Source organism: Sorex araneus, chromosome 2, assembly GCF_027595985.1.
Source record: "Sorex araneus isolate mSorAra2 chromosome 2, mSorAra2.pri, whole genome shotgun sequence".
Taxonomy (NCBI): Eukaryota; Metazoa; Chordata; class Mammalia; order Eulipotyphla; family Soricidae; genus Sorex; species Sorex araneus.
This window is the reverse complement of record NC_073303.1, coordinates 80,375,037-80,398,706: the sequence shown is the minus strand read 5'-3', so window position 1 is coordinate 80,398,706 and position 23,670 is coordinate 80,375,037. Positions and strand designations below refer to the sequence as shown.

The 23,670-nt window shown below is 41.6% G+C and overlaps 1 protein-coding gene across 4 annotated transcripts in view; it reads left to right on the top strand.

The window, feature by feature from the left end:
• The window catches only part of SGK3 (serum/glucocorticoid regulated kinase family member 3), an 80,168-nt gene that overhangs the window by 23,968 nt on the left and 32,530 nt on the right, over nucleotides 1-23,670 (top strand). For all 4 annotated transcript variants that reach the window (XM_055125571.1, XM_055125572.1, XM_055125573.1 and 1 more), the window contains 2 exons: nucleotides 4,937-5,009; nucleotides 18,940-19,015. In XM_055125571.1, the coding sequence (XP_054981546.1) occupies nucleotides 4,937-5,009; nucleotides 18,940-19,015 (149 nt within the window). The remainder of the gene's footprint in view (nucleotides 1-4,936; nucleotides 5,010-18,939; nucleotides 19,016-23,670) is intronic.

Here is a 23,670-nt window from a genome sequence, read left to right as displayed (position 1 = left end):
AATTATTGGGTAAATGTAAATTAAAACAGTAATATATGACCTCATGTGTGGAAATGGAGTAGGTCTTCCTAGCAAAATAAGACAGGAGAAGGACAAATACCAGATGAGCTCACTCATATGAGTTATATAAAGAAACAAAGTATTGGAATAGATGATGTCCAGTAAAAACAAACTTTGGAACTAGACCACAGAATTAAGGTTACTAGGGACTTAGGAGAGGGCTGAATGGGTCCAGCAGACTGTGGTTGAGCACTGTGTTAGTGGGTGTGAAATGGTAACATAGTACCTCTAAGGCATATAAATATTTGGATTCTTGTAAACTAATGTCACCTCAATTAAAAACAAAGAATTGTCTCAAGTATAAAGTCCTTCTGCTTTATCTAATAATAAATAATAACTTCATATTTTCTGGAAATTTTTTTTGTAGAAAGGTAATTTTATTTTATTAACCTTGTCTTGCTATAAAAAAATAGGGTTAGGGGATATCAAAGTCTGTGGGGTTTTGTTTATAAGATATTTTAAATATAGGAAAAGGTAAGGAGTCAGGAGATAAATTACTTCCTAAGCTAAGTAATATTTAATGTGTTTCCTTTTGTTCCTTAACTTATTTAGTGAATATGCAAGTCAACTTACATTATGTATGCTTTTAATGTTGTATAAGCAGTGTGTCAGACACTCTTTTAACTGTGAAATCATCCTTTTCAAATAGAATAATATTAAGATGAATTTGTGCATAAGATTATCTTCTATTAAGTTTCACTGTTTTGTTATTTCAGTGCTAGGATCACATCTGGCACTGTTGTTAGTGATAACAATCAAACGCAGGGCTTCACACACGAAAAGACAGCATATTCTGTACCACCATTTAAAAGAAATGATTTATGTTGAAGAATGGATAAGAGTTGATTTATTAGCTTGACTATTATGTACATATTTAGCATTTTTATGAGGATTATACCAGTCTAACTCTGCGTATCAGCATAACTGGGTAATACTTAGGTGACCCATGGATATATACACAGATGAGTTTTGTTTAAGTTTTGGTTTGTTCAACAGGGTGGCAGGAGAAGCGCACACCCAGGAGTGTTTGGAAGCCATGCCAAGCTAAGTGCTCAGGCCTGTACCAAGTGGTGCTTTCAGGAAACCATGCGGTGCCAGTGATCAAACAATGACCTCTTACCATGCAAACCATGCATTTAACCCTTGAGCTAGCTCTCTGGCCTATCATGCAGATAGTTCATATGAACTCTTAGTTAAAATCAATTTATTTAATGTGCTATACTACTAACAAAATTTAAGATTTGTATATTTTACTTAAAAGGATTTGTGGGCCAGATTTCTTTTTTAAAATGTATGGTTCTTTTTTTCGAACTGTTCATTAGTGGAAGGAGAGAAGGGGAGATCATCTGCAAAACTCAGCAGTATGTGATCTGCTAAGTGAAAGGCTTAGCTTTTCTTAGCTAAGTTACTTCAATTCTAAGGATGGTTTCATGATTTAAATAACTAGTAACTACTTTAGTGGATCTTTGGAAAAGTTTACTATGACTACTTCCCCCACCTTGAACAATCAAACACTTCATCTCAAGCTTTTTGGAGAAAAATTTTAAATATGGTTGAGTTTTATCATCTGTCTTCCTCATATGCCCTGTATTTTTCTTTCTTTTTCACATCTTTTTTCTGATTTCACCATTTCCTGTATTCTACTTCTCTCATTTATATAATTCCTTCCAATTCTGCCTTTTGTGGTAAGGGACAGTGGTGGGGTGGGGACGGGGCGGGGGAAAGGGAAATGGTTTCATTTGTGTTCCTTGAAACTTCAGAAGTGAGATTAAAGCCAGTTTGGGATTCGTCCATTTGAAAACAAATTCTTTCCCTATGCTTTCAGAATAGAGGAAAAGACAAAATGTGAAGTTTCCAATCTGCAAGCAATATAAATGTATTTTACAATCTCAGGTTGCATTTGAAAAACACTTTATTATAGAATTTTTGAGTGCATATAGAAAGGAGAAACTAACACAAATACGGAAAATGAAATCATCTATCCAGAATCAACTGTTCCATTGGATGGCCTTTCTTTTGTTTTTGTATTTTGGTTTTGGGCCATACCCGGAAATGTTCAGGGCTCACTCCTAGCCCTGTGCTTAGGAATCACTCCTGGAGGCCTTAAGGAACCATAGTGGGTGCTGGGGATTGAACCCCAGGATGGCTGTGTGCAAGGCAAATGCCCTACCTACTGTACTATCACTTCAGCCCCACCCTTTCTTGTTTTATCTCTGTCCTTATTTAGATCCCTGTTATTTTGAAGCAGAGTTAAGATACCATACCATTTTATCTGCAAAATTTTACTGTACATATCAAAGAAGATGAAGATACTTAAAATATATAAATGTAATTATATTAAAATGAATCATGATAGTATCAAATATTAAATCACTGTTCATGTGAATGATTGATAATCTACCAAGTATCTTTTTTTTTAAATGTAGGAGTACTGCTATTTATTCAGCCATTGATTAAGCTGATTGAATTGGGCAAGAACTCCACATTATTTTTTTATTCAGAATGTTAATTTTATTATTTTATTATTATTATTTTTTAATCACTGTGAAATACAGTAACAAAGCTTTCCTGTTTGAATTTCAGTCATACAATGACCAATCACCCAACCCTCCACCAATACACATCTTCCACAACCAATAACCCCAGTATCCCCCTCATCCCACCCCGCTCCTTGTCTATCGAAATCTCCCCTATACTCTCTTTTGTATTGCTTGTTATGACTAGTATAAGATGTCACACGGCCACAAGAGTGACCGTGTGCTCCTGGAATTCTAAAATTTTAAATAATTTGGATCTGGAGAAATATCTGCAGCGAGCTGCTTGGTTTGGAGATTTTTTTCTGTCTCTGCTTCATGACTGCCGAGGAGCTTAAGTAGAAGCCAGAGGCATGACCTCCAGGATCTCTTGGCGACAGGGAGGTGAAAAGGACCAACCCATCTCTTATCCCTTGAGGTCTGGAGTTTGCAGTCACTGAACCCGTATACCTGCACTTTTCTTTGGGTTCTGGAAGTTAGCGGCCACTGGGGCTTTTTAGGGGGCTGGTGGGGGGATGATGCTTGTCTCCATCTGAAGCACCCTGGTGAAGTCCACCTGGCTTAAAGTCCGGAGGCATCTCTGCAGCGAGCTGCTCTGTTCAGAGATTCTTTTGTGTGTCTCTGGATCATGGCTCTTATTTCCATCTTTTCCAGAGATATGAACTATTGGCATATTCCCTGCAGGGAGTGCCCATTTGCCCACAGCGTGATGCGCTGCTGGCCCTAACTGCAGCTTTTGATCTCTTTCGAGATTTATGGGTCTCCGAAATAAGGCCAATAAGTGAGCTTGTATGGCTGAGCTGAAGGTGTTCTGTGAGTTTGGCTCCCACATACCTAACTTTTGGCCATTTAATTTCTTGGTGAACTTGGCCATAATTTGTTGGGGTCCGACCAAAGGCACAGCAGCAATTTGGGGGCATCGGGAAGTCTGAAGGCACCATCAGGCTGCTGATTCACTCGCCATTTGTCCCACAGGTACAAGTTGACCAGCTGGCGACACCATACCCCCTACCATACCCCTAAGTATCTTTTAAAAGCTGTTTCTGCTTCTACCTTTTTTTTTCCCCTTATACTTTTTGGTTAAAAATGATCATTTGTCCACAGATTTTTCAGTCTGAAATTTGCTGACAACATGGGTAGAGTGATTAATACATTTTTCTAGTCTTTGTATTTCCTGTCAGTTGGTACATATATTATTTGCATGTGGATTTTTGATTTCAGACTTACAATAAAAATATTAATATGTTTTTATGACTTTATTATCCCAAATTTGATTTCTTTGGTTTCTTTTCTAGAATGCACAAATCTGATGAGCAGTATTAAATTATTAATGGGGGAGGCCAAAGCAGAATATGCAGAAAATAAAACTTCAATTTTCTTAAAAAACTATTATCAATATGTTTATATAAAAGCAACACAAGATTACTTCTAAGATAATGTCATAAGTGACTTATATTTTAAACCTATATTCCAGATTCTGGGAATATGGGGGGTTAAGATGCTTAGCTTACAAGCAGCTGACTCAGTTCAATCCTCAAGACTCTGGGGTGTCCCTTTATAACCACTGGTGTGGTCCCAAGCCACACTCCCCTTTTTCCTCTCTTCCCCCTCCCCACACAAAAAAAATGCCCTCATATTCCAGGTACTAGTTGAGGGAGTTGATTTAAGCTGTTTCCTTTACACCTTATTGCAAATCTAGAGGACAAGTGCTGAAATTATCTCCATTTGGGCCAGAGAAATAGCTCAAAGGGATGAAGCACATACAGTGCATGTGGGAGAATTGGGTTCTATCCCTGGCACCACATGGTACCCTCAGCTATGCTGGAGTGAGCCCTGAGCACACAGAGCCAAGAGTAATCCCTGAGTACCTCCCAAACAAACAAAAGAAAAATTAAATTTTTTAAACCTTTTTTTCTGGGTCGCACCTAGGAATGCTTAGGGGTTACTCCTGGTTCTGCACTCAGAAATTACTCCTGGCGGTGCTCGGGGGACCATAGGGGATGCTGGGAGTCGAACTCAGGTCTGCCATGTGCAAGGCAAACACCCTATTAACTATACCATCACTCCAGCCCCCCAAATTATTCCCATTTTATAAAAGAAAAGAAAATGGTGGCCACAGAGATTAATGTAATTTATCCAAGGGCACAGAGATGATGAAACAAAAAGACTAGTTTATTAGTGTATGGCATTTTATTGGAGTCATTTAATATGTACATTTGGTCATGACATGTTTGCGGTCATGTCTTAAGGATTTTCTTAGATATCAGATTGTATTTTTTTTTAATGTACATATAGCTAGAAGATTTCTAAAATTAAGTTTGTATTATTTTTTAAAATTCTAGTTGAAGAAACAGTTTCCTGCTATGGCCCTTAAGATTCCAGCCAAGCGGATATTTGGTGATAATTTTGATCCAGGTAAGCAATAACTTCATAGACTATAGGATGATTGGAATTTTAAGTAGTAGTTAACAAACTTATGCACTGTATAATCATGCAGTCTTAATTTGTTTCGTGTTTGTTTAGGCAACATGCTCAAAGTAGTGTTGACATGTATAGTTTTGATATATAAAGTTACTACATCTTCACCACCAGCCATTCCCCCAAGGTTTTTTTGTCATTGTCCGTATGTCTCTTCCAGTCTACTCCCTTCCCTGCTGCTCAGTAATCTTAAATTTTGTAATCTATGGCCAGGGGTTTAATACTGTATATTTTCTTGTTTTTTCTCTTATACCATGGATGAGTCAGATCATCTGGTATTTGTTCTTCTCCCTGTGACTGACTTCGCTTAATATGAAGCACTTTAGTCCCATGCCAGTTGCAGTGAACTGCATGAATTTATCTGTTCTCAAAGCTGCGCAGTATTCTGTTGTGTGTATATGTATCACTGCTTTTATGTTTATTGATCTGTCGCTGGACATTTGGGTAGTATCCAGTACCTGGCTGTTTTTACTAAGTACCACAATGAACATAAATGTGCATACACCTTTTCAAGTTAATTTTGTGTTTGGGGGTGAGGATAGTAAATGGCAAAAAAGTGGGAATCACTGGGTTGTGCAAAGCTTGGTTCTCTCTCCTTTTTTTTTTTTCTTTTTGAGTCACACTCAGAGATGCACAGGGATTACTCCTGGCTTATGAACTCAGGAATTACTCCTGGTGGTGCTTGGAGGACCATAAGGGATGCTGGGAATTGAACCCAGGTTGACTGCATGCAAGGCAGACGCTCTACCCGCTGTGCTATCACTTCAGCCCCCAAAGCTTGGTTCTTAGTTATTGTTGTTTGGTTTTATACATACACACACACACACACACACACACACACACACACACACACACACACACATATATAGAGACTTTATAAAGCTAATTAATCCCTATGAAGATAATGTCTCAGGAAGTTAGCTGCTATATGCCCAACTTTACATTTTTAATTCATTTAGTCCTCACAAATAATCCTCTCTCCTTCCTCCTCTCTCTCCCTCCTCTCTTTCAGCACCCTAATGAACCCACTGATTTAAACTCTTAATACTGCCTATATTTTATAAAGTTACATTTTCATTTTTAGTTGAAAGGTCTTTCTGTAGTTTATACACAGATATAGCTTAACTCTTCAAATTCTAAGTAGTTTAATGTTTAACTCTTTGGTGAGATTCAAAGGTTAAAACCTACTAAACTACTTTTTTTGGGCCAGAGAGATAGTATAGTGGGTAGACTATTTGCTTTTCATGCAGCTGACCTGGTTTGTCCCCAGCATCCCAATCCCAGAGGAGTGATATCTGAGCCAGGAGTATGCCCTGATCACTGCCGTGTGTGGCCCCACCAAAAAAAGGAAAAAGCCCACAAGATTAATGATCTTATTAATAAGTAACAAAAGTACAATATAACAAACAGTCTAAGTTAAATGAGGTGTGGAGCATATGAAATCTAGAGGCTGAATACCATAAAGTATCATTATTTGTTCTCTTTTATTTATTCACAAATTTCAATTAAATGCCTCCCCAGATACATTATTGCGGGAATGGAGATAAAATAGATGTTTAAAGGGATGATTCTTGCCTTTAGTAGCTTGCACAGAGCACTTGTTTTTTTTGTTTTGTTTTGTTTTGTTTGTTTGTTTTTTGGTTTTTGGGTCACACCTGGCGATGCACAGGGCTTACTCCTGGCTCTGCACTCAGGAATTACTCCTGGCGGTGCTCAGGGGACCATATGGGATGCTGGGATTTGAACCCGGGTCGGCCGTGTGCAAGGCAAACGCCCTACCCGCTATGCTATCACTCCAGCCCCAGAACACTTGTTTTTTAACTTTACCCTCGGTTACCGAAGAGAAGTAAGTTTGTATAAATCAGAGAGAGAGAGAGTACTGTTCAGGTGGCATGGCAGAGCAGCAGCAAGAGCCAAAGCTGGTGGAGGGACGGCAACTCCCAGTGCTCTCAGCAGCCGATGGGGCCATGAAATTTCTGCGTGAGTGAATCTGGGTGGCCCTTGGATACTCTGTCTCAGGGGAGCATCATTAAATGAAACACTCACCACCACGGGGTGTGACCCAGAGGTGGCGCTGCTGCAGCTCTCACCCTCTTGGCGCTGTGGGCGGCTGTAGTTTTAACGTGACTGAGTAAGGTTCTTCAGGTCCAACTTGGCACCACTGAGGAGCACGGGCCCCAGAGTTGAGGGGCACCCTGGGTTCCCACCATGGGGCCCCAAGGGTGAGTTGCCCGTGGGGCAGCCCCACTGCTGTTTCTATCCCAGAACAACCCACACCATCCTCAGCGTATTATGGAGGAGGGCCCCCCAGTGTATTATGGAGGATGGGGACGTGTGCCCTCGGGTCATGCTCTGCTGGACTGGTGGCTGCAGCCCGCCCAGAGTGCCCAAGCTGCAAATAGTAGCAGCCCTGGCCCTGGTTCTGGTCCCTGGACCTAGGAGGTATGGCACCACTGTTGGGCCAACTGAACTTGCAGGGCAAGTCCATTAGCAGCCTTCAGACTTCCTGACACCCCATCATCACTGCTATGCCTCTGACCGGAATCCAACAATTCAGGACTAACTTTTCCGAGAAATTAAACTGCCAAAAGTAAGGTATCTAGGAGCTATGTCCACTAACGACCTCCAGCTCATTCAAGCTCTTTTATCTGCCTTGCTTCAGAGACTCAGAAATCTTGAAAGAGATCAAAAGCTGCAATTAATCGTGGACTCACACAAGGCTGAACAACCCAGGGCACACGGAAGGGGGTAGGTTGGCCCAGTGCCTGCCCAAACAGAGCCACTAGCAGCCCTACTCCCACCGTCCAAAACTGCTATCATGCCCCTGACTGGACTCCACCATCTTAGGACAGACCTCACCAAGATACTAATCTGCTGAAAATTTGGATATGCAGGTTTTGTGACTAAAATCTCTGAATTTTCTGTCATTATGATGGCCTACCTCCCCCCACCTCCCTGTACTTCCAGAAGCCCCGGCAGTCAGTCCACACCCCAAAGCCACCATCCAGTTAAAAAAAAAGCTACTCCAGCTATACTTTCTGATAAAATACTGAACGCCCTGAGCAAACACAATGACCTCTTAGTATCTGTATTGCAAACCATAATGCACAAAAGGAGAGAGAGAAAGAAGAAAGGTGCCTGCCATAGATGCTGGGGTAGGGGGTGGGGGAGAGGGAAACTGGGGACTTTGGGATTTTGGGAAATGTACACTGGTGAAGGGATGGGTGTTCGAACATTGACTGAAACCCTATCATGAATAGCTTTGTATTGCTCTATGTCATGATAATTCAATTAAAACAAACAAAAAAAAAATAGACTACTAACTCCCAGTTAGTTTGGTGTTGAGTTCTTCTGAAAGCAACACTCCTTAGCATATTTTTCTCTAGTCAGTCCCTTGGTCGTGCTGGGAACCTATTTTCTGCACTCAGCTTGTGACTTCTCCTTTAATGTCTGAGTGTGCATGAGGAGTGATTTGTTTAAATGTATCTTAACTAGAATCTGAACATCCTGAGGATATGCAACATGTCTTAATTCAGTATTTACTATGTACTTCTAGTACATTGCACAGTATAAAGTATATTATGGTTAATGAACAAATTAATGCATACATGCCTCTATTAATTAATTTTAAATTATTTTTGTTTTAACAGAACCAGTATCACTGTTTCATATGTGCCATATTGCCACAACATGGCCAAATACATGCTTTTTAAAAACTTTGTCACTTCAGGGGCTGGAGTGATAGCACAGTGGGAAGGGCGTTTGCCTTGCACGCAGCCGACCCGGGTTCGAATCCCAGCATCTCATATGGTCCCCCGAGCACCGCCAGGAGTAATTCCTGAGTGCATGAGCCAGGAGTGACCCCTGTGCATCGCTGGGTGTGACCCAAAAAAGCAAAAAAAAAAAAAAAAAAACTTTGTCACTTCAATAACCTATTATTATTATTATTATTTTTATTGAATCACCTTGAGATACGGTTACAAAGCTTTCATGTTTGAGTTTCAGTCATACAGTGTTCAAACACCCATCCCTTCACCACTGCACATTTTCCACTACCAAAGTCCCCAGTATCCCCCCCATCCCAACTTTTCCCCTGCCTGTGTGGCAGACAGTTTCCACAATACTCTCTACTTTGATTACGTTCAATATTTTAACACTAGTCCCACCATTATTATTTGGAATTTTCGTGCCACTACCCAAACCTGTCAAAAAGGCAATGCTGGGGCCGGAGCGATAGCACAGCGGGTAGGGCGTTTGCCTTGCACGCGGCCGACCCAGGTTCGATCCCTGGCATCCCATATGGTCCCCCAAGCACTGCCGGGAGCAGTTCCTGAGTGCAAAGCCAGGAGTAACCCCTGAGCATCGCTGGGTGTGACCCAAAAAGCAAAAAAAAAAAAAAGGCAATGCTAGGCAATTTATTTTGTATTGCCTGTTATGAATAGATGTGATGTCCTGTGTAGGATAACATAGCCTCAGGTAGTTTAGGTTTATTGGGTTACTCCTGTCACAGTGCTCCCATTCCTGTGTTTATTTGTAACTTCTTTCTTTATGTGCTCTTAGCTTGTAAATATTGTTTTTCTCTTCTCCTTGAGTCCTTTGCATAGTTTATTCAGAGCCATGTCCTTTTGTATGGGCACAGGAAGACTAGCAAATGCTATGCTTTTGTTACCTGGGAGTCATTTGACTCTACATGTTATTTTCCTCCTGGGCATCTGTTCTCTCAACCTAAGCCTCAGCTGCCCTTACTTCCTAGCATCCCCCAAAGCAGAGTCCCGACAAGGGACGAGATGGACCCAGGGCAAGCGGTGAGTTATGTGCTACCCTGGCATCAAGATGGGCCTGGCCAAAGTGCCTAATGCTTAACTATAAGTTAAGAGCTTGGTCATGGACAAATGCTGTCATGATCCAAAAAGCAATAACTAGATTCGGATCCTGCTAGGGTTTGGAATGATTAATCTGGCCTGAGTGCTGTAGTCTGAGTCTGCAAGATGTTCCCAAGAGAGCTGTCCTGCAAGCCTCAATGTATCTCTTACTGTGTCCATACAAAAATAACTAATATTAAGATGTTAATCAGTGTTTGGACTGAGGAAAGGAGAAAAACACCTTAAGAGAAATTTTGCCTGCTGGCAGGCAGGAAGGGGTTTGGAATGCCCCTAGGTAGTGTTGCCTTTGAACCTGGCTGCCCTCAGGAAGGGCTTTCTTATATTGATTCTGCTACCTGGCTGTGTGTAGCCTAGAGGGCAAGGTGGAGGGAGACAAGAAGGGGGAGAGACTGGTAAAGGCAGAGTCCAGAGGAGGAGAAGGAAGAAGCTAGGAAGGAAGAGAGGAAGAGTGTGTGAGATGAGAGATGGAAGATTGAATAAACGGTAACTAATCAGCAACCAGCTTGGTCCTCATTCTTCCCTCGCCGATCCTTGGGCAACAGCCGTCCCGATCCAGCCCATACACAGCGGCTCCAGAGCACAGAAACGGACAGTGAGACAGAGCTGCCAGGAGAGCCCGCGAGCACACAACCTTCGGCCTGAGTAGTTTCTTACAGTTGGGCAGCCGTGAAAGTGGCTGCACCCTCCTGGAATTCTAAAATTTTAATAATTAGGGTCTGGAGAGATCTCTGCAGTGAGCTGCTCGGTTCTGAGATTCTTTTGTGTGTCTCTGGATCACAGCCATGTAGGAGCTTAAGTAGTAGCTGAAGCAGTTGGGCATCATCTCAGGCTCCCGTGGGGTGGGGGTGAGGAGGATGAGAGGGACAGGGAAGGAACGAGAGGTCTGGCATTTGCCGCTACCGCTCCTGCATACCTGGACTTCTCATTGGGTTCTGGAGATGGCGGTTGCCCGGATTCCTGGGGGGCAGGCAGAGGGTCAGCCCCTGCTCCCGTCTGCAGTAGCCCAGTGAAAGCGGCCTGGTGCAAAGTCCGGAGGCATCTGCAGTGAGCTGCTCAGTTCTGAGATTCTTTTGTGTGTCCAATCACCTATTATTTTAACTTGGTCACTTTGGCTACTTTAACTCGGTCACTTACTTTAGTGACCTGATAGTGAAATCTTACATAGGAAGACTTCTGTATGAAAGACTTTAAATCTCCCTTACTGTATAACAACCTTTTTTTTAATTTAAAAATTTTTTTGAATTTTTTTTTTAATTACCATGAGATAGTTACAAAGCTTTCAGGTTTTGGTCATACAGTGTTTCAACACGCACCCCTCTACCAGTGTAGATTTCCCACCACCAGTATCTCCTGTATTCCTCCTGCCCCCTCCCCAGCCTACCTCTGTGGCAGATAGTCTCTCTCTCTCTCTCTCTCTCTCTCTCTCACACACACACACACACACACACACACACACACACATACATGCACGCTCTTTCTCCCGCCACCTTCTTCCCTCTCCCCGCTTCCCTTCTCCCCCTCTCCCTCTCTTCTACTCTCCCTCTCTCCCTGTTCTTCTCCCCTTTTGGGTTTAAGTTTGCAATACAGATACTGAGAGGCCATCATGTTTGGTCCTTTATTCACTTTCAGCACTCATCTCTGGATATCCAGAATGTTCCCTCCCAAGCATCATTATTATAATGGTTCCTTCTCCATCCCAACTGCCCTCTCGCCCCAGCCCTTGCCATAGGCTTCCAACCATGGAATAACAAACTTTTTACTTGTTATGGATCCTGAATTAGTTAGCATTAATTTTGTTAGTCTTACACTATTTTTGTTTATTTTTACTTTTTTATTGAATCATTGTGAGATAGACCCTTACAAAGCTGTTCATGATTAGAGTTCAGTCATGTAATATTCAACACCCCATCAGTGTGCATTTTCCAGCACCAGTTTCCCCACATTTCCTCCCATCACCCCCCCAACCCCCACCCCGTCTGTTTTTATGGCAGGTGCTTTCCTACTCTCTCTCTTTCTCTCTCTCTCTCTCTCTCTCTCTCTCTCTCTCTCTCTCTCTCTCTCTCTTTCTCTCTCTCGCTCTCTCTCTCACTCTCTCTCACACACACACACACACACACACATACATACACACACTCTCACTCTTCTCTCTCTTTTTTTTTCTTTTTGGGTCACTCAGGGGATCATATGGGATGCTGGGAATTGAACCCGTGTCAGCCATGTGCAAGGCAAAAGCCCTGCCTGCTGTGTTATCACTCCAGCCTCTCACTCTTCTCTCTTTTTTCTCTCCTCTTGTGTCTCTCCTCTCTTTTCTCTCTCCTCTCTGTCTCCTCTCTCTTATCTTTTCTCTCTCCTCTCTTCTCTTTAGTCTCCTCTTCCTCTCCCTCTGCCTCTCCCTCCCTCACTCTCTCCCTCTCCTTTTGGGCATTATAGTTTGCAATATAAATACTGAGAAGCCTTCATGTTTGGTCCCTTACCCACTTTCAGCACTCATCTCTGGACATCCAGAGCGATGATCCCTTCCAACCATCATTGTCATAATGGTTCATTCTCTATCCCAGGTTCATTCTCCACCCCAAGCCCTTGAGGTAGGCTTTCAACAATGGAATAGCAAACTTTTAATTAGTTGAGAATCCTGAATTAGTCAGCATTAATTTTGTTAATCTTATACTGTTTTAAAAAATTGTTTTGCATAATCATCATACACTCTTACAGCTATAAAGGAGCTCTAACATACTGCAGTATTCCTCTGGGTTTTGTTCTGTGTGTTAAACTATTCTAATGACAGCAGTAGTAATGATAATCACTGTGCTGTTATTTGGGTTTGTTTGTTTTTTTCTTTTTGGGTCACACCGGTGATGCACAGGGGTTACTCCTGGCTCATGCACTCAGGAATTACTCCTGGTGGTGCTCAGGGGACTGTATGGGATGCTGGGAATCGAACCCCGGTCAGCCGCGTGCAAGGCAAACACCCTACCCGCTGTGCTATCACTCCAGCCCCTGTTATTTGTTTTTATGGTGACTTCTTTCACCTTTATTTTATTCATGAGAAATGTACTTAGCCAAGCTAAGCCACTTTCTCAAGTCACACAGGTAATATATAGCAGAATTAGATTCATCCAAGTTATTTGTCTTTAAAGTACATTCTCTTGCCTCTTTACTGTCCATCACATGCATGGTGCCTTCTGTGTGTATTTTAAATTTCTTGTTTGGAGCAGTACAAAATATCCTATTTCCTACTCTGAGACATAGTTAAGACTAAAGGATCTCAATGTCAGAGAGGGAGTTCAATGAGCTGAGCACATACCATGCATGCAGAAGGCCTGGATTTGACCCCTAGTGTCACCTGAACCCCTACCACTGCCTGCAGTGACCTCTAAGCACAGTCAGAAGTTGCTCCTGGGCACTGCTGGGTGTGACTCAGAAAAATAAATAAAAGTCCAAAGGATTGCAGTTTTATCCAGACTTTAAATATCTTTTGATAATGAATATGATCAGAATATTTTGATCACCAGTAGCAAAATTAAGACTAATCCCCAGTATCTCCCTAAGTTAGAGTTCTGTGATCAATTTTCCCCCTTTGAGTATCAGATACTGTCTCCTCTGTTGTTATTTTTGTTTTGGGGCCAAACCCAGCAATATTCAGGATTTGCTCCTGGCTCTGGAATCAGGGATCAGGGATCACTCTTGGCAAGCTTTGGGAGGCCTCATGGGGTGCCAGGGATTGAATGTGGGTTGGCCATGTACAAGGCAAGTGCCCTACCAGTGGTATCACTTTGGCCCCACAGACTCTCTTCTTTTGGGTGACTTGTTTTCCGAGAGCATTGAAATGACAGACAAATTGGTATAGGTTCATTTATTTTGGAGATTAAAGCCTTTGTTCTTCAATAAGCATTTACTTCTTTAGATAGCCGATAGAAATTTCTTTTGGGGCGTTCTCAACTGTACTGGAGCCATAGGGCCACACCCCCTGGTTCTCAGGGAAATTTGGATGTCCAGGCCCAAATTCAGGGCCTGAGTATGAAAGCATGTGCTCTAGCCCTTTGAGTTATCTTCCTAGTTCCAGTTGAAATTTATTTTGGTTTGCAAAATATGCTCACAATGAGTTCTTTACTATTCGAATCCTCCGTCCTTCTCAGAGAGCCCGGTAAGCTACTGAGAGTATTTTGCCTACACAGCAGAGCCTGGCAAGCTACCCGTGGCATATTGGATATGCCAAAAACAATAAAAAGTCTCACAATAAATACGTTACTGGTGCCCGCTCAAGCAAATCGACGAACAACGGGACAACAGTGCTACTGTAGATTAAAATAATGTATCTCCAGCAATAATTTTTATAATAATTTTTATTAAAGAATTCAATTCTAAAATTAAATTCAGTCTTTAAAGATTTATAAAGTTATTGATACTTGAGTTTTATGCATATAATATTTTAGCAGCAGAGTCTCTTGCCAGCACACCTGGCTGTCTTCCCCAGGGCTCCTTAGAGGGGATGGGCTCCAGCTTCCCTCCCCACCCTGAGCAGAGCTCTCGGTGGCCGAAGACTACCGGAACCTAGCTACAGCCATGCTGGAGGCCCCTCTCCACACGTTCAGACAGGCCTCATGCATGAAGGTACTGTCAGAGGAACCCAGATGTGTGTAATCCCATCAACGGCCAACATCCAGAGAGAGACTTAAAAGCAAGCTCTCAGAAGCAACATCTTGTAGCCTACTTCTCCCTCCGGGAGAAACTGGCAATCTTCTGAGAGTTTCCTGCCCACATGGGACAGCCTTGCAAGCTTCCCATGGTGTATTCATATGCAAAATCCAGTAATAAGCTGGATCTCATTTTCCTGACCCTGAAGAGCCCCCAGTGCAACATCGTTAGGAGGGCCGAGTCGAGATGAACTTCTAAGATCTCAGGGAAAGGACAGAATGAGATGTTACTGAGCCCGCCCGAGAAATCAGTGTTAATGGGATTTTGTGATTTTGTGATTGTGATTGTGGATATTTTAGCATCAGTCCCATCTCCATTGTCAACTTTCCTCCATCATCCAAAAGAATTATTAAAAATGTCATCCTTTGACTGGTTGAGGAAACTTTGGTACATCTATACAATGGAATACTATGCAGCTGTTAGAAAAAAGGAGGTCAAGAATTTTGTAGTTAAGTGGATGGGCATGAAAAGTTTCATGCTGAGTGAAATGAGTCAGAAAGAGAGAGACAGACATAGAAAGATTGCACTCATCTATGGTATATAGAATAACAGAGTGGGAGACTAACACCCAAGAACTGTAGAAATAAATACCAGGAGGTTGACTCCATGGCTTCGAGGCTGGCCTCACGCTCCGGGGAAAGGTCAACTCAGAGAAGCGATCACCAACAACATTGTAGTCGAAGGCCATGTGGGGGAAGGGAGTTGCGGGCTGAATGAGGGCTAGAGACTGAGCACAGCGGCCACTCAACACCTTTATTGCAAACCACAACAGCTAATTAGAGAGAGAAAACAGAAGGGAATGCCTTGCCACAGTGGCAGGGTGGGGTGGGGGGGAGATGGGATTGGGGAGGGTGGGAGGGACACTGGGTTTACGGGTGGTGGAGAATGGGCACTGGTGAAGGGATGGGTTCCCAAACTTTGTATGAGGGAAGTATAAGCACAAAAGTGTATAAATCTGTAACTGTACCCTCACGGTGATTCTCTAATTAAAAATAAATAAATTTTAAAAAAAAATAAATATTACATAAAATAAAAAAAAATTAAAAAAAAAATTAAAAAAATAAAAATGTCATCCTTACTAAGTTCTTCGAACTCATTTTATAATGGCGGATATGCATTTTAGATTATCTGGATTTTCTTTTAGATATTTGCATGTTTAATGTTGATCTAAAGATTAAATTCAGAATTGCCTCAATTTTGACTGCTACTGGATTTCTTGTGTTATCATTGACCTCATTTTCTTCTTATATTGGGTTTGTCACAGGGCCTCAAAACTGATGAGATTCATAATGAAATGGAAACTAATAGCACTTAGACGAAAACTATTTTCTTTTACAAATGGTTTCTCAGTGTAAAATATACCTTCAGGGAGTGTTCGCAGAACAATTTAAAGGTGCTTCCATGTAATCAGACTACTTTAAATGTACCAGATGTAGGTATTTTCATTTTAGTTCTCCCCACTGTGTAACTTACTAAGTCCAATTTCTGAAGAATAATTATTTTGTTGTTGTTGCTGGGGGTGGGCTATAGCTGTGGGCTGGGATATACCCAACAGTGCTCAGGTCTTTTTCTAGCCCTGTGTTTAGGAATTACTCTGGCAGAGCTCGGGGATATGGAGTGCTGGGGATTGAACCTGGGTCTGTTTCACGTAAGGCAAATGCCTACCTGCTGTTCCAGGCCCTTGAAGAATACTTTATCTTTCTCTTTTCTTTCTTTCTTTCTTTCTTTCTTTCTTTCTTTCTTTCTTTCTTTCTTTCTTTCTTTCTTTCTTTCTTTCTTTCTTTCTTCCCTTCCTCCCTCCCTCCCTCCCTCCCTCCTTTCTTTCTTTCTTTCTTTCTTTCTTTCTTTCTTTCTTTCTTTCTTTCTTTCTTTCTTTCTTTCTTTCTTTCTTTCTTTCTTTCTTTCCTTCCTTCCTTCCTTCTTTTTGAATAATACTTTTTCTTCGGTACTCTTTTCTCTTTGATGAGCAGCCGTGCATGGGGATGGGAGTGTGGAGCATTCTGGATGATATTTAGCCTGGTGGTATGGGTCTGATGGTCAGTGTACTGGCCCAGCAAAACAGTGCCAGGGTCCACCAGGACTACACCTGACTGTGCTTGGCAGCAGGGGTTGGGAGAGCCACTGAGGTGCTGGAGATCAAAATCAGGAGTCTTACATGCTCAGGGAAAGCGCTTCACTCCCTTCAGCTATCTCCCTGATCCTTTCAGGTATTTTATTTTGTCATTTTGTTTTGCTTTGGTTTTGGGGGTCACACCCAGCGGTGCTCAGGGCTTACTCCTGGTGGGGCTCAGTGATTCATCTGTGGTGGTGGGGATTTAATTTGGGACCAGCCCATTTAAGGCAAGTACCTGCTATACTGTCTCTCCTGTCACATGTAGTTGTTAATGTAAACCTCATCTAGTGCCAGAAAATTTTATGAGATTTCTGAAATTTTTCAAGAAATTCAGTATTGAGGGCTCGAGAGATGGTTCAAAGAGAAGGCCCAAAAACAAAAATGGGGAAAAAGTGGGGTGGGAAATTCAGTATTGAACAACAGTAAAATCAACCAGGGCTCCTGGATCTGAGGGACCAGATCTAATTTGTATTTGTTCCTTTGTAGCCAAACTTTTCATTTAAGAACAAGTTATAAAACCACACAGCTGGAAATAGCCCATAACCTTGGTGACAAATACATACATAAAAACTTTTACTGGGTAGAAATAATTTTATTTAACCAAAACATAATAAATTGAGTAATGTTCATAGACTATTTTTGAGGCATTTTTCTCAAGTCTCCTTTCTCTTCAATTTAGTGAATATTTCTTAAGGGGCCAGAGAGATAGTTCAGTGATGGACTGAGTGCATGTGGGAGGCCAGGGTTCCAGCTCCAGCCATGCATGGTCCCTTAAGCACTGCCAGGAATGACCCCCGACCACCAAGCTGGGAGAAGTTCCTGAGTACCACCAGATGTATACCAGAAAACAAACTATTATAAGTGATAGATAAGGCACTTACTTTGCATGCAGCAGAACCTGGTTCGACCCCCATCACCACAGATGGTCCCCCCCAGAACTGCCAGAAGTAAGGCCTGAGCACAGCTGGGTGTGACCCAAATGCTAAAACTAAAACAAAAAATACATATGCACAAAAGAATTAGGGTCTAGAATGAGGACTTTTTTGACTGCACAACAATGAATAGTAAAAATCAAATCTGGACATCATGTGTATTCTATCAGGTATTCTGTCAACTTACATGTGTTATCTTATCCAATAATAGCATAATGAGGTATTAATATTATCATAATTCCATTTCACAAATAAGAATGTGCAAGTCTTGGAAAGGTTCAAAGTTAGGTACCAAGTTACAGAGTCAAGTTATGTGAATAATTTTCTAATTCTAAGAAACCTGTCTGTTTAATCTTTATCACTAGCTGCTATTGCATGAGCTTCAGTTATCAACAAAGTACTTTGTGAACACACCAGACAGTTTAGAATTCTCCAGTCTATTTTTACTCTAATATGAATTTATTTGCATTAAATTAAAACTAATTTAATGTAAATCAATGTAGATTTATTCCAGTATAAAGCTATATTATTATAGGGGCCACACCCAGTGGTGATGCTGACAGTTACCTTCTCTTGCCTGGTAGAGCTTGAGGACCACCAGGTCTGCATCTGGTGGTGCTGGGGGGGTTGTGCAGTGCCCAGCATTAAAATCAGAAATTTCACATATGCCAGGCATGTGCTTTATCACTTGAGCTATCCAAGTTATCCCATCCTGATTTTAATTTTTAATTACTATATTTATAGATTAAAATTATACATATATTTCTAAGCATTCATTATTGTATATCAAGAAATATGATAGCTCCTTGGTCAACATCTACTATTTTGTCTATTTTTATAAAATTGTAATCATGATAGTTGCATCTCTGTATCACTGTCATCCTGTTGTTCATTACTTTGCTCTAGCGGGCACCAATAATGTCTCCATTCCTCCCAGCTATGAGATTTTAGCAGCCTCTCCTTACTCTGTCTTTCCCAACGATGGGAGGCTCTTTCAGGGCCAGGGGAATAATACCTGTTATTGTTACTGTATTTGGCATATCGAATATGCCATGGGGAGTTTACCAGGCTCTTCCATGTGGGCAACATATAATAAGGCTTTCTAATTTCTTATTTGTATTAACAGGTGGGTCGTTTCTGCAGTTCCATCACATGATTGTCTATTAGACTTTATATAGGGATAACTTTGGATAGTTGCATAGTCTGACATAAATAATTCTGATAGTTTATGTCTCTTTTAACAGATTTTATTAAGCAAAGAAGAGCAGGATTGAATGAATTCATTCAGAACTTAGTTAGGCATCCAGAGCTTTACAACCAGTAAGTAATTTTTATTGTGTTCTAAAGAGTTTCTGAAGCCAAACCAAACTATAATACATAGGTTGTTAATATAAATTTTATGTTCTTAATTTTCTTTTTTATTCATCAGTGCAAGGCCTTAGTTATTTCTTTTTTTATCATTCTGTTGATTAAAGTTTAAAGAAATTTTGCAAGTACAAATTAAACAAGTTTTCTGATTTTATAAAGATATATTTATTCATATTTCAATATGCATTATTAAATATCTGCTGTATGCATTGAACATATAAAAAGAAATGAGTTTCATTCCTGCTTTCGAGAGAAAGAAGATAAGGATGTCTTAAGATAAAGATGCTAGAAGAGAAGAGAGAAAATGTGGCCGGCTCTCCTTGGGGAAGTCAAGGAAGACTTCCTAATAATAAAGGATTAGCATTGTGAAGTAGGGAGCTTATGTCATGCAAAGTTCCCTACACTGAAAAATGAAGCCTTAAGGGTCACTATTTTCTGGTAGCTGGGACTTAGAGTTAAGGCTTTGGAAAGGAGGTGGGGCACAAGGAATTTGTGCGGGTCTGCCACAAGTGGCACCACTTCCTGTTTTATAGGACACTGTTCTTGCTGCGCACACATACAGCATCCCAGCCTCCTCAGCATAGATTCCAGACACACACACACACACACACACACACACACACACACACACACACACACACACACACACAGAGCATCCCATCCTCCTCAGCACAGATATTCCAGGCAGCCGCCTCTATTGAAAGCACTCTTAAGCACTCTGTGTGTCTTGTGGAGTTTAAACTTTCTTCCCTCTTTTTTGGTGGGGTAAGGATTTTCTGTCAGTTGCTTGCCGGTCACTCTCTGCGCAGTTCTGGGAAGGGTAGGGGGTGTCTTGCTCCCAGCCATGCTGGGGGACTAGACTGTACCGGGAATCAAGTCCAGGGCTCTCTGCACTCTTGCCTCAGAATCTGTCTCCTTGTCCCTCATTTTTTATACTGGGTATTTATTTTGTTTATTGTGATTTATAACTACTATGTTATTTAATATTTTATGTCTGTATAGTTCCTGTCCTCTAAGAGGAAAGAGGTAAGATAAAATGTCTGGGGCATTTTTCCTCACTTTATCTTTCTATGTGATATAAAGCTTGCCTTGCAGACATGGCACACTTTTTTTTTTTAATAAGAATTTTATTTTATTTAATCACCATGTGGAAAATTACAATGCTTTCAGGCTTAAGTCTCAGTTATACAATGCTGAAACAACCATCCCTTCACCAGTGCCCGACCTGGCACACTTTAATAACAACCTTGACAGAATCACAAAACTCTTAAGACTATTTTTAGGATCTGTTGGAAAAACAAGACTTGCCATATATAGTTCCTTACAGAGTACATCTGCCATGCTAAGCTGGTTCTCTGGCCTCTGACCCTTCATAAGTGTGTGTGTGTGTGTGTGTGTGTGTGTGTGTGCGCGCGCGTGCACATGTGCACACGCATATGCGTGCATGAACACGCATTATTGTAGGGGGTGCCCAGGGTCTCAGGACCTCTATAAGCAGTGTGAGGGCTCGAACTCAGTTCCTTAAATCTGCACAACATATATTGTGTCTCTTGAGCCACATTCCTGGCTCCCCTTACTTAAACATTTTTTTGTGTCTTTTTTTGTTTGCTTTGTTGTTTTTAATGAATCACCGTGAGGTACAGTTATAGACTTATATACTTTCATGTTTACTTTTCAGTCAATCAATGATCCAGTACCCATCCCTCCACCATTGCCCATTATCCACCACCAGTGTTCCCATTGTCCCTCCCCGCAAGCCCCCCGCTACACACACACTCCCCACCTCTGTGGCAGGCACATTCCCTTTTACTCTCTCTCCTTTAGGGTGTTGTGGTCTGCAATGCAAGTATTAAGTGGCCATCATGTTCGGTCTATAGTCTACTTTCAGCACACATCTCCCATCCCAAGTGGGCCCTCCAAACACCCTTTACTTGGTGTTCCCTTCTCTATCTGAGCTGCCATTTCCCCCAGCATGTGAGGCAGGCTTCCAAGTCATGGACCAATCCTCCTGGACCTTATCTCTACTATCCTTGGGTGTTAGTCTTCCATTCTGTTACTTTATATTCCACAAATGAGGGCGGTCTCTCTATATCTCTCCCTCTCTGACTCATTTTACTTAGCATGATACTCTCCATGTTGATCCAGTTATATGCAAATTTCATGACTTTATCTTTTCTAACAGCTGCATAGTATTCCATTGTGTAGATGTACCAAAGTTTCTTTAACCAGTCATCTGTTCTCAGGCACTTGGGTTTTTTCCAGATCCTGGCTATTGTAAACAGTACTGCAATGAACATACAAGTGCAGATGTCATTTCTACTATATTTGTCGTTGTTGTTGTTTGTTTTGCAGCCTCACCTGTCAGTGCTCAGACTTAACCCTGGCTCTGCATGTAGGGATCACTCCTGGAGGGGCTTAGAGCACCATAGGGGGTGCTGGGGACCAAACCCTGGTCAGCCGCATATGAGGCAATTTCCCTCCCCATTAGACTATATCTCAGGCTCATGTTCAGATTGTTTTTTGAATTTAATTTACTAAATCAGTAAAATGCTAATACCTCCTCTCACCAAGATCTGTTGCCCAGTGCTTGGAATTTCCCCAACATTCACCTTTAGCACAGGAGCACAGGCTGCCTGCCACCTGTGTTAGCTCTGGGATTAGCCGCCTCTTCTGTGGAGGGCCACACAGTTGGGGAGGTACTTGGACATAGGGCCCCTCTGGTCAGCACATTCCACAGCAGAGAGCTTGTTGTGATTATATGTTTCTTTGTATAATTATTTTTGAGACCATAAGCTTTTCCCCAAGACAAATTCTGTTATCTTCATCTTCACTCTGGCCTTCTAACCTTAAATTTTTGCTGTTGCACCTGAGATTACTTCAAATTGGCATTTTACTGACTTGTTTTAAATATAATTCAAACAGTAAGAGTTTGAACTTTTCTCCTCCTTTGGCCAAACTTCTTTTTGTTTTTTTGGTTTTTTTGGGGGGGTCACACCCAGCGATGCTCAGGGGTTACTCCTGGCTTTGCACTCAGGAATTGCTCCTGGCAGTGCTTGGGGGACCATATGGGATGCCGGGGATCGAACCCAGGTCGGCCGTGTGCAAGGCAAACGCCCTACTCGCTGTGCTATCACTCCGGCCCCGTGGCCAAACTTCTTATGGAGTAAATATAGGCTAAACAGTGGTGATGGTAAATATTGCCCTAGGTATTTTGTTTTTGTATTTTTATTGTTTGATTTTTTTTTTAATTTTTAATTGTTTCCTTGGGTGGAAACAAGGAAATTCAGCTGTGTTTAGGATTTACTCCTGGCTCTGTGCACAGGGATCATTCCTGGTGGTGTTCAGGAGACCATGTGAGGTGTCATGGATCGAACCCAGATCAACTGAGTGCCTTAACTCCTGCATTATTTCTCCTATCCCTTAAACTTAATGTTTTAGCTGGTATTTTCTTTTAATAAGAAGTGACACTTTTTCTGAAAAAAGGAAGCCCTTCCATTGAAGGATAGGGACAGATGCAAAATGACCTCTGCCATATGGAAGATGCAAAGAAGTATAGTAGGTACAGAGGCAACAGAAACTGAAAACTGGTCTTTAGTAGGAAGCTTAGCATGGGGTGGGGATAGACAGGGAATAGGAAGAGGGAACGCTGGGTCATTGGTGGAGGAAGTGGACATGGTGGGGGAAGGGGAGTATAGTAGTGCTGGAATATTTTATGCATAAAACCTTGTCACTAACAGCATTATAAATCATGGTGCCTAAAATAATCTTAAAATAAATTATTTATTTTGGTTTTGGGGATGCACCTGACTGTGCTCAGGGTTTACTCCTGGCTCTGCACTTAATAATCACTCCCAACAGTGTTCAGGGGACTATATGGGCTGCCGGGGATTAAACCTGCATTGGACACCTGCAAGGCAGATGCCCTACCAGCTCTGCTATTGCTCTAGCCCCAAATAATTTTTTCTAAAAAAAAAAAAGAATGTTTCACAATCCTACAAGTCTCACAATGGAGACGTTACTGGTGCCCACTCAACAAATCGATGAACAATGGGATGACAGTCCTACAGTGCTACTGCCCATTTAAAAACTTGAATGTGTGTGTGTGAGTGTGTGTGTGTGTGTGTGTGTGTGTATGTTTACTAAAGTGCAGAAAAACATGATACTTTCTCTCTTCTGGTTCTCATTTGTTATTAACACAAGTATGTTTATTTTCACACTCTTTATTTGAACTAAAACTATAAGATAGTATAATTCTAAGAGAACAAGAAAGTGAGGCCAAACAGCAGTCCCTATCCTTCTAAGGAAGGGTTTCCTTTCTTCAAGGAAGTGTTACTTCTTATTAAAAGAAAATACCAGTTAAAACACAACCTGTGTTGTGCCATTATTATTGTGATTGGTAAACATACTTCAAAGCCACCCTGACTTTTCAAAGATAGAAAAGCAGGAATAAATTATGTTGCTATTTCTCTGACCTTGATAGAAAGGATTTTCTGCTCAACAGCTATTGATTAAAAAGTATTATAGTGGGAGTGGAGTGATAGCAAAGAGGGTAAGGCGTTTGCTTTGCATGCAGTGGATCCGAGGTCAATTCCCAGCATCCCATCTGG